The following is a 12,045-nucleotide window of genomic DNA, read 5'->3' as shown; positions in this document are numbered from 1 at the left end:
TTCACCCCCCCACCCCACCCCCAACACCCTCTGTGCGCTTCCTCTGTACTGGCTTGAGAACACTTTTTTATCTGGCCTCGCTAACTCTTCCAGCTTTTTTGGTGACTTCTACCTTGCTTTTTATAATACACAGGAGACATGCAAGTGTTTCTTGACCATACGCAGATGCCTTTCTGAAAATACACCACCTGCTCTTACACCCTACCACTCGCCAACCTCACCCTGCTCACCTAGTGACTGGTTTGGTGACACATTTGACTGTCCCAATTCAGTAACCATGCCTGAAGCGTCAGAGCTGTACCCGATCAAACTTGATGTCACACTTTGCTCAGATTTTTTCTATTTTTCACAAGGCAAAGGAAGCACATTAGGTACTGATATTTTTACAATCCAAGGTTCCCCTTTAAACAACTTCATTTTCTCGAAAAGAAATACTGCCTCCAAGAAACTCCTTTAACAGGAAAACAAAAGGAGCAAGGCTGAGACTTGATCAAAGTGGCAACATTCCCTTACCCAAAGGATGGCAGACCAGTGCCCAGAGGTCACAGCATTGTTATTCCTGTATATTTTTCTGTACCAATTTTTGTTCCGATGGGCAATTACACTTATAACCAGAAAAATAAAATTTGAGAAGTCAAGAAAGCGGTTAGTACAAGTGAGAAGTATTTTCATTAAGACAATTTTAAACTGTCACAAAAACAAATGAACAAACACGTATAACTGCTTGGAAAACTCAGCTATTCCAAATGACTCATTCCCACACTGGCATACGTGTACTTTTAGGGAGAATGGTCTCAATGCCAAGTGTCCAGAGCATCATGGAAAGACCCATCTAAAGCCACATTATTTACTCACCAACTCTGTACCAACCCCACCGAAGGGCGGTTAAGCAAGTTATCCGGCAGAAGATTAACTTCTCTCATCGTGTTAGCCAGTCGTACAGGAAGCTCCTTTCGTAGAAACATATATGAAGTCTTCTCACACGCATTATCTCTCCCTATTAAGAGATAATAAATGTTCCATGATTTTATAATCTAACAGATGCAATAACAGTGCTCTCGTGATGGCACAGTTACTGCTTAGAAAGAGAAAATTAAACAATCCTAGGGTCTCCAGCTAAATGTTTATCCTCTGAAATGGCAAGCTGAAGAAAATTTAATTAGAATAGAAAAAGAACATTTATTCCAAGAGGCAACCTTGAAAGCAGTTTTTTTTTTTCCTTAACACAAATACATTGCTAGGGTTACCAGCAGTGATATAAAAGTGACCTGGGATATAATCTGAACTTGTTTTCAAATAAACACTGTGGGAAAGCTGCCAAGTACAAAAGCAGGAGAACATGCAAATCCACTCCTGTTTACAGGGGTTTCCAGAATGCAACAGATCCACTCATTCCACAAATATTCACCTACTGCATGTTGACTCATTCCTAAGGTTTTCTTCAAACGTGTTTCTCCAGGAATCAGAGCTTTGTCACTCTGGGAAGTGGCCACAGACCTACTCTGATCGGGACACAGGGCTCAGGACGTGCCAGAGGAACCAGCTCACAGGTGTACTCAGAAGCAGAGTGACCTACTATGGCAAGTCCGAGAGGGTACGACACGGTGTCGACCACAAAGACAGAGGTCAGAGAGTCTTCTGTCGGTCGCCCTGAGCTGGTGGTGCATAAAATTTACGTAACTAGGGCAGAGAGAGAGAAAAGGTACCCAGCCAGCAGAATGAGGAAACATGAACCACTTCCCCAGCTGCTCTGTGACCAGAGTGGTTCCACGTAGGTTTTGCCCCCCACTCCCCAGGTCCTGCTGTAAACCTGGATGATGGTTGGGGGATGGGGTTCATGATAGAAAGGACATGAGCTTTGGGGACAGAAATGTGCTTCAGCCCCAACTCCTCTATTTTGGGGGTAGGAAACCTTGGGTAAGCTTCTTAATCACTCTAAATCTCAGCTGCCTTAACCTGTAAAATGGGGATGAAAATTCAGTTTCTGTAAAGACTAAATGTGATAACGTGTATGGAGCCTGACACAGAGCAGGTGAGCCATAAACATTAGTCCTTCTTCTACTCTCCATGATACTTATGGGTCCATCCCAACTCCTTCACATTCCACAGGCCTTCCTGATGCTCCATACTGCTGGGAGGATGTTCAGAGATGGGCAACCTTGAGACCAGGCTCGAGAGAAACAAGCAAGGCTCAAGTAACAATCTTATTTTTTTTCTTTCCTTTATTCTTTTTTTTTTAATATAATTTATTGTCAAGTTAGCTAACGTACAGTGTACACAGCGTGCTCTTGGTTTTGGAGGTAGATTCTGGTGATTCATCACTTACAACACCCAGTGCTCATTCCAACAAGTGCCCTCCTCAATGCCCATCGCCCCTTTTCCCTTCTCCTCCACCCTCCTCCAACTCTTCCCATTCCTCCAAACATGATACAGGCCACAAATCAGAGATCCAGAAGTAAATCTGATTTGCTAACACTTGCAGCCAAGTTCTGGTTTATTCCTTTCCTCTTCCTGCTGAATAAGACTAGAAATAAAGAATCCACTTTTGAAAGTCATCTGCAGAACCTTTCTTTCTCCGACTGACCCCTGAGCCCCATTCTCCATTTTAAAAAAAGTTAGAGTAAGAGATTAGTCTTAAACAATTCATCCCTTACTTCGGTTATTCTAAGTGAATATCCTGAATGAAGACCCTGGGTAGATCTTTAACTAATCAATGATTCTGTCTTCCACTTTTCCCCCAACTAAGGAAGAAGGGCGTGGTATCCCAGCAACGACCTTCCATCACCTCCTCTATGCACACTTATTTGGCTTTAGATGATTTAAAAGGACTCCGGCTGCTTTGCTTCAGGTAATATATATCATTCCTAAAATGTTTCATATAATTCTTAGACATGAATCATTTTAAATGCACTGAAAATGCTGATTTTTAAATCATAGTGAATCGCATCACAAAATGAAGCACCTGTTATTATCTAAGGTAAAAAGTACATCTAACTTTTCACACACCAGGAGAAATACTTAGCATCCTGGTTAAATAGAAAAGACACCTTTTTTTTTTTTTTTTAAGCACAAAAGAAATGATGAAGTACTCCCTGGAGGAGAAGGAAGTGAGGGAACAGGAGAGAAGAGGAAGAAGCCCACGGGGGTTGAATCAGAATGGTGAGTGGCAGTATGAACTTGGGATTTAAAAAAACTACCTGAGTTTCTTGACACAAAAAGTTTCCATTTTTAAACTGCCATGTCCGCGTCAGTAGCAGCAAATTGGAAGCCTAGGGTCAGGGGAAGGGAAAGGACCAGGAGAAGTGGGGGCAGGCTGGCAGGTGGCAAGGGGCGGTCAGGTCCCTGTCTGTGCTGGAAACCCACAGGGCTAGATGGTTTCAGAATTTCAAGGTTATCAGATTTTAGGAAGGTAAAAAGGAGTATGTACACGTATTGTGCAACATGGTCTATTATACAGACATAATACAGCTGCAGTGAAATCTGCAAACATTTACAGAGAGCAGGACAGAGACCATGGCCTCAAATAAGTTCAGGTCATGTTTTGCCACCAAAGGCATGAGAAAACAACTTCAAGTTTTAGAGGTTTTTGGACTTGAAAATTCAGATAAAAAACTGCAGACTTGGGGCACCTGGGTGGCTCAGTCGGTTAAGTCTCTAACTTCAGCTCAGGTCACGATCCCGCGTTTCATGAGTTCGAGCCCCGCATCAGGTTCTGCACTGGTGGTACGGAGCCTGCTTGGGATTCTCTATCTCTCTTCCTCTCTTTCTCTACCCCTTCCCCACTTTCTCTCTCTCTCTGTCCCTCTGAAAATAAATAAATAAACTTAAAAAAAAAAAAGGCTGTAGACCCACAGAACAATAACACCAAGATCATGTGCCAGACTTAGACTTGGGTTTGAATCCTGACTCGAGGCTCAGGAGCTCTATGAAGGTGACATTACAATTCTAAGCCTCAGTGTAGCCAGCTATAAAATAAGAACAGTACCTGTTTCACAGAACTGCGTTAAGGGTTAAAAAGTGCTTAACCATTAACATTAACAACGTCTTAAAATTTAGAAGAGGGGGCTCATTAAATAGCCATCACTAATGATGCCAGCAATGATAAAGCAGAGAAGCCTGAGGCCACAGGGTGCCAGACCAAATCATCTGATACTTGCTAAACCCCCGAGAGCCCGACTGCATTCTGGTTCAGTGCGGTTGCCTCCGCTCATTTGGTGATTCTACATAATTAAAAAGGGATTAAGAAGGATTAAAGTATGTTGTGTCCCTACCTACCACTTTTATTTATTTTGAAATAAAAGGCCTTGACGCATACATTGGTCAACTCTGCACAAACTAGAAAATTCAACAACTAGGAATGGTCTAAGATAACCAAATACCAGGAAGCCTTTATTCTAGCCATCTTGGATGATCAGCCTGTTGTCAACCACCATAGAAACAACCATGTTTTGTCTCTAGACACCCCCCCCAACCATGGCACCAATGGGAGTACCTCATCTACGGTAGCTCCTCAATGATTTACTGGAAGAACAGAGAATACTTTCGGAAGTTTGTAGTTTTAAGAAACAATACCTGAAAAATCTGTTTTGACTCCTACATTCTTCTTTAGCTTTAGAGATTAATTCTTTGTACTCAGGTACCTTAATTATACAGGGGGGTAAGCCTTTTTTAGTTAATTAGTGAACCTAAAAATAAATATGAAAGGCCCAATTTTTTTAACCTTTCTGTGGTTTTCCTCATGTAAGTTGAAAGTATTTTATCCCATGTATTAATATTGGATATTCAGTTTAAATTAAGTCAAAGGGTTCTGACAATCTTTTTTTTTTTTTAAGTAAACCTAAAAAAATCCTTTTGGTTTTAATTGAATGTCCTCTCGGAAGGCCTCAAGTTTTCTAAGTCTTCTGGAATATCCAGTATTTTCCAGTTATTCTTTCCAGTTATTCAGCTTCATTTTTTCCCCACTTACTTGGCTTCCCTACATTCCTTAATTTTGATTTTCCATTTTTATTCCATATTTCTCTATCTGCTTCGCCTTATTCAATTTTACCAATTAAATTTTTTCCTAGGATCTGTTGGAAGGATGATGAGGGAGTGGGTGAAGGGCAGGGAAGATTCTGAGCTTAACTACATTCGTGCGTATTTCTTTAGTTTCTCATGCTCATATGATGACCTTTCAATTCTCTTCTGTTCTCAGTTTTTCAAACTTTGCCCTTTCATTGAGAAGTTGGAGACAATTACTACATATGATTTGCTTTGTCTAAAGAGGTTCCAAATAACTTTCCATTCACCAAGACACAGGATGAACAGACACAGAAACACAAATGACTTTTGAGCAAGTGCAGGGAGCCCTCTCGGTGACGGTTACCGATAAGAAAGGAGCGTTTGACTAGCCTTCTGAGAGCAAGAGTTCAGACTTATTCTTTATACCTGGTTTCCATTGTGGCCTCTGTCTGGTAAATCTTTAATCCTCTTCCTGATTAATTTACAGGAAGCAGAAAAAATATTTCTTCAGTTAATAAAGTGACCTGATAATGTCTCTTATAATTGAAGCAGAGGGTTGAGCACATGCCCCCCAAAATGGAGAGTCCCCTGTCTGCATTACTAGCGGGCTTTGTCCACATATTTCAGCTTTACCACTTGCGGGGGGGGGGGTGGTTTGGGAGAGGTAGTAATGGAATCACGGAGTGAAAAAGGAGAGCAGTAACAGGGAAAATTATAGCAAGGCATCAAAAACCAACAGATTGATCAGCTCATTCTAGTTATGCTGTTTTTTTCTAAATACTGTCAATTACATGTATGAGTCTGCAATGTATTTTTACCATTAACCATACTCAAATGGGGAAAATGTAACTGAGAAAATAATATCTTAGGGACAGCTCCGGTTTTTCTCCAGTTACATTTATAAGATTTCAATCTTTTGAAAACACTGAATTTTAGAACCATAATTAATTAATTTTTGGACTTTCCAGGGCTAAACAATGATTGATTGGCCTTCAAAAGAAAGTGTCCTTCACTTATACTTTTAAAATATTTACTCTGTGTCCAGAAGTAGTACTTCACTGCCTGAGAAGTTTCACAGATTTCCTTTATCTGGGAAAACTTATTCCTGAGTGTAGACATCAAGATATGTAGACTGGGGCGTCTACCAAAATTAAGGCTGCCTCTATTCTAGGTCAGACTGTGTTTTGGTTATTATTACTAATAGCCAGAAACATCAGAGCCAAAGACGGGATTTCACACACACTACATTCCCTAGCAAATTCGATGCCCCAACAACATCTTCTTTCAGCTCAATGTCTATTTCATTATGCTCACCAATGCCATGGGTTAGGAATTCAGACAGGATGCAGGAGGGATAGCTTGTCTGGGACCTCAGCTGGAAAACTCAAAGGCTGGGGCTGAGGAGGCAGTGACTAGACAGGGGACCTGGAAGTTCCGAAGGCTCCTCATTTATAAGTCTGAACCTTGGGCCGATGACTTGCCAACTAGGATTGCCTACCAGAGCACTATCTGGTGGCCTCTCCATCGGCCTGCTCACAGCATGGCAGCCTTGGGTTAGCTGGATTCTTGCACGGGTTCGGTGAACAAGGTGAAGCTGCATGGCCTTTTATGATCCAGGCTCGGAAGTCAAAACAGCTAGTCACAAAGCTTGTCCAGATCCCAGGAGAAGGGGACAGATCCTTCCTCCTCTTGAGAGAGGGATGATGAGGGCACACGGTAGGAAAGCATCAGTGTGGCCATCTTTAGAAAATAGGATTTGCTCTATGATCATGAGGAGGTGCAGAGGATGATTTCTCAAATTACATTTTATTAAAATTTTTTTTTGGGGCGCCTGGGTGGTGCAGTCGGTTAAGCGTCCGACTTCAGCCAGGTCACGATCTCGCGGTCCGTGAGTTCGAGCCCCGCGTCAGGCTCTGGGCTGATGGCTCGGAGCCTGGAGCCTGTTTCCGATTCTGTGTCTCCCTCTCTCTCTGCCCCTCCCCCGTTCATGCTCTGTCTCTCTCTGTCCCCAAAAAAATAAATAAACGTTGAAAAAAAAATTTAAAAAAAAAAATTTTTTTTTAACATTTATTTATTTTTGAGACAGAGAGAGAGCATGAACAGGGGAGGGTCAGAGAAAGAGGGAGACACAGAATCCAAAACAGGCTCCAGGCCCTGAGCTGTCAGCACAGAGCCCGATGCGGGGCCCGAACCCACGGACCGTGGGATCATGACCTGAGCCGAAGTCGGACGCTCAACCGACTGAGCCACCCAGGCGCCCCTCAAATTACATTTTAAAGCACTCTTAAAAAAAAAAAAAGCACTCTTTGATTGCCTCAACTTATTTCTTCTGGTGTCATTTTTGAGCAGCCATTTATTTAGTTTAGTTTGTTTTTCACTGTGGACTTCCCTCAGACATCTGGTGACCTGTGCTTGTTCAGTAATGCTTGAGAGTGAAGCAGCCTTCAAAGACCAACGAACTGAGGACCGCAAATATCTGGTTGTTCGGGGCTTCTGGGTGGGGTCCTAACAGCACACCAGGATCCCTAATTCTCCTTAAGTAGTTCACTCGATGCCATTAGAGAAGAGTCCCCTGGTACCCTCTACTTTCCCTACAGACAATTACCTACCTACTAATGTTCTGATGGTTGGGGTAAAGGATGACCCTACTGTTCGCAGACTTCCAGTTCATCCTCCGGTTTTCAGCCAGCCAGCCCTATCTGTCACTCCCGTCCTCTATCTGTGGTACGCTACTGAGGCCGAAGCCCCCTCCTGGGCCCTGCTGCGTCCAGCTCAGCACTCTCCTTGGCCACAGTGCCTTCTGAGTATGTTCTCGACCTGAGCTGTCCAGTGCTGGAGCCACCAGCCATGAGGAGAAATTTGAATATTCAGTTTTCTTATGAGATCAATGATGAATTCCCCAAGTGTGGTAAGAATACTCTTATGCTTCGGATACACATACTTAAGTATCTAGGGGTAATCACGTTCTCTACAACTTGCTCTCAGATGGTTCAGCCAAAAAGGCATGTGTTGAGAGAGGGGCAGGGCAAGAGACAGGAAGAGGGATAGACAGAGGGGGGAAAGATAAGAAGCAAATATGGCAAAGTAACTGGTGGATCCAGGTGCCAGACATGGATGTTAACTGTAGTATTCTTACAACTTTTCCTAAGGTCCGAAATTTTTCCAAATGAAGAGTGTGGGAGGGACCCTGTGAACAACCTAAACATCCAACAATAAGGGAAGAGTAAAATAAATCACGACATTGTATATTTACATCGGGAAATATGGAGTCATTCAAAAGATTGTTTTTAAAAGCAGTCTCCTAACAGAAAGGTCTTCCTATGTAACTAGAGCCATTCTATTTTCTAAAAAGAATACAAAAATCTCACACAGAACGTGCCACCATATGCAACGGACGTGCGAAGCTCGTGTTACCTTCATGTAATGATTTTGGTTGTTCTTATAGGGAAGGAGGGTACAGGCTGACTATGACAGGGTCATTAAGGTAGGCGAGGGTCACTGGACCCTTCCCTGACGGCATCCAGGTCTGTGCTGAGAGAAAGTGACTAACATCCACTAATGCCCTCATCCTCTCTCTTTAGAGTCCTGTTCACTGTCTGAAGGTAGATATGTGTCCATAAACACACTCGGGAGAAACCCGCCTTTCTGTACACCAAGTGAGGCCAAAGCAAGTTGTAAACGGGTTTCACCATAGGCCCACACTGTGTCCTCTGCCTGGACAACCCCTCTGCCATTCCCCCCATTCAATGAGTTCTATGTCCTGTGGGTCCCAGGATTCCTCAGAATTCCTCAGAATACTGAAGAGCCCACGGGCACAAAATCCAACACACTGTAGGTGTTTAATAAATATTTCCTGCTTAGAACTGAAAATAAAAACACCTAGTAAGTTTTAGAATAAACTTACTACAGCAAATACAACTCAGGGATGCAACATAATATTTGCTGGTAATGGCCAATTCCTCTTACAGACAGATCACTTCATGCTATATATTTGGTCAGAGGTATTAGATCTTTTAAGTTAGGGGAAGACGAACCCAAGGGAGGTAGGAAGGTGAAAACAAAGCGGCAGTAACCGTCAGCATGGTGTGTCAGGCCACAGAGCGGAGAGAAAAGGCATGGATGTGTTAGGAACCGATCCCACAAACAGAGCTTGGTCCAGCCAGAGCATGTGGGTAACACGGCAACCACAAAGATTCCTATCAACCTAATTCCGGGAGGGGGTTTAAGATCTAGTCCTAATGGTGGACTGGTAAATTACGTGACGCCTTGTTGTCCTGGAAGCAAGAACATTTAAGTCAAGGTCACACTGCACTCATCCTCGAGGCTGAGGCAAAATGTTAAGTTAACCGCTACAGTGAATGAAGAGGATCCAAAGCCAATCACGCTCCAAGCACAAACAAACTGAAAGCGCTGTTTCTTGGAAAATGGTCAGTTTTTAGAGCTGGGACCTTCAGCCAACAAACCTTAAAATAATTAACATCCAAGGTTAAGAGCTCCCTATGCACCTTTTGTTCTTAGCAGTAAGCTGATTTCATCCAGGAAGTGCTGTGTCACTAACTTCCCGTAATGAAAGCAGTCACCATCTACTGGGCACCTACCACGTGCCACACCTTGCGCTCCATGTTCTCAACCGTACCAGTACGACGAGCCTGTGGTCGGATGCTAGCATTTTGATTCCGTAGCTTAATACGCCGAAGTGTAGCGAGATCAAGTGATTTGCCTTTGCCTCCTGGAAAGAATAATTTCTGGTTCACCTTGGAAGAGCTGGTCAAGATGTCATGTCAACAGCTACCTGATGATTTGGGAAGTCTCCGCTCCTTATTCAGGACTTGTACTTTGCCATGTATAAAATTAGGGACGTTGGAGAGATGATCTCTAAGCTCAAGGTCCCACTGAATGCATCAGAGAGGGTTAGATGTTGGTTCGTATCTCTATTCAGTTATTTATCGTACACCAACCGTGCGTAGTAATCTCAAATCTCAGACGAGTATGGAGAGAGCACTGCGGTGAGGAGGCAACCAAGGAAAGGAGCCAGAGATCAAGAAAAAGAGTACATCCTTTCATATGTGTTCTTCTAATTGTGTTCTCCACCCAGAAAGCCCCTAAGGATGCTGTGGATGAAGGACAAGAGGGTTAACATGGTGCACATTCCCAGAAACCACTTCTATGAAACAAGCCTTCGAGGGAGAGGTAGGGACAGCAGGAACGCATGCCACAAAGTCATAGGGTTCATAAACGTTGACTAACACATCTAAATTTATGTATTTCCCCCTGCCTCACATTTATCTAGAAGTTTCCCAAAGGCAGTGACTATGCCTTGACAATTTCCCAAAGCTTCTGTTTCCACTTCATTCCAAATCCAGGTGTTCAAGTGCTAAACTTCAGCATCTCGGACCCCATCCTCTGAAGTGGTTCACGGCTCTTAGGCTTAGGCCAACAGTCTACTGGATCTAACACAGTTCTCATCACATCACAGTCACGTGGGTAACTCCAGGATCCTGGCGCCTAGACACAACCTCTGGGGATTGATTCACTGGCCTCAAAGAGGGGCAGGTGCCACTAGTTTTAGGAGCAGCCCAGATTATTCTCCTGAGCGGCAGGACTGAAGACCACTGACTAACATTAATCACAAAAAATCCAACCAGGGAAGGCAAATCAAAAACTCCTCAGGCTCAGACAGTGGCTGTTTACCCGTCTATTTTTAGTCTCTATTTTCATGTTTGAGATTTGTTTCAGCCTCTTAGGAAGCTGACCGAGGATGCTCTCATAGTCTTAAGAAACTTCTCAGTGTTACCACTATCTTCTTTCTCCTTGTCCTTTAGATGATCCTACACAAGAAAGATAAAAACTGCTGAACACATTCATGAAGGAGATGGCCGTACTTCAGGACGTGGTGACTCCTGCCAAGCGGCGACGGTGTTCTCGTCGATCCTTCCCCTCTGGAGGGTTTTGTTTCCACACTGCGCACAATCCTTACCTACTTCCTCAGCTACGGAGGGGTGGTACGACGAGCAGGTCATGGGTCCCCGGCTCTACTGTATGTGTGGGTACTTTTCTTAACAGCCCTGAGCCTCAGTTTCCCAATTTGTAACATGGACACGACTGTTGTCAGAACTCCACAATAATGTATTTTATGCCAAGTGTTGGTAAGTACTCAGAAAATGCTGCTGGAATCTACTCGATCTTTTTCAGTTTACACAGAGTCCATTTTAATTTCCTTCTCCAACAGTTTCTAAAACCAAGCGAAGAAGCAGAACTAGGAGTATGCAGGTTGGAGATAGCGTGGCAGAGAATCTGTACAGAATGCTAACCAGAGAATTGGGCTCCCTCTGTACACAGGGCAGTTTCTAGAGAAGGGGGACTCGCTGCGAGCAAGTAGCTTAGGAGTTGATTAGAAATAAAGGGGTCACGACCACACTACATGACCAGTATAGATAGGTATAGTAATATAGCAATGACCCTTTTGCTTTCTATTTAATATCACAAATGGGAAGAGAAATTAACCAAATTTATACAAAGCTGGCAATCAGATACTAAGGAATACATGCTACCAAGTTTAAGGAAACACTATATTCTACTAGGACAGGTCCCAGGAGACGTTCAGATAAAACCCAGAATATGCTCTGAGCTGTGAAAATCTAACCATTTGCTGGGGAAAGAAAGGTATGTTACACATCTCAAAGGCCCCTACTGTTTTTTGGCCAAGAAGACATTGGGAAATATTTAACTTCCCACTCCAGGAAAATGTTAGAGGTATTTAGTAATTTATTCCCAACAGTGAAACTATTATATACTGACACCCATGCCCTAGTAAGAAAGCAAGCAACGTTGGTACAACTCAAATGGTCCGACTGGAATCACGTATCATGTCTAAGAATGAAAGTAAAATAATGACTGCCTGTGTGATGCTTAGGGAAATAATCTACCAGTGACTTAGAACCCCAACTGTTCAATCAGAGGCAATATAAATATGGACCTGTATATGTATATACAATATAAATATAAATATAAATCTGTAAATGTAATAGTTTGCTGTAATTTTTG

At 43.0% G+C, this 12,045-nt stretch overlaps 1 protein-coding gene across 4 annotated transcripts in view; it reads right to left on the bottom strand.

The window, feature by feature from the left end:
- PDK3 (pyruvate dehydrogenase kinase 3) overlaps positions 1–12,045 on the bottom strand; it is a 67,681-nt gene that overhangs the window by 43,949 nt on the left and 11,687 nt on the right. For all 4 annotated transcript variants that reach the window (XM_030306186.1, XM_030306184.1, XM_030306185.1 and 1 more), the window contains exon 2: positions 856–997. In XM_030306186.1, coding sequence (XP_030162046.1) covers positions 856–997 — 142 coding nt within the window. The remainder of the gene's footprint in view (positions 1–855; positions 998–12,045) is intronic.

Source organism: Lynx canadensis, chromosome X (genome assembly GCF_007474595.2).
Source record: "Lynx canadensis isolate LIC74 chromosome X, mLynCan4.pri.v2, whole genome shotgun sequence".
NCBI classification, from domain to species: Eukaryota; Metazoa; Chordata; class Mammalia; order Carnivora; family Felidae; genus Lynx; species Lynx canadensis.
This window is presented reverse-complemented; position numbering and strand designations above follow the sequence as displayed.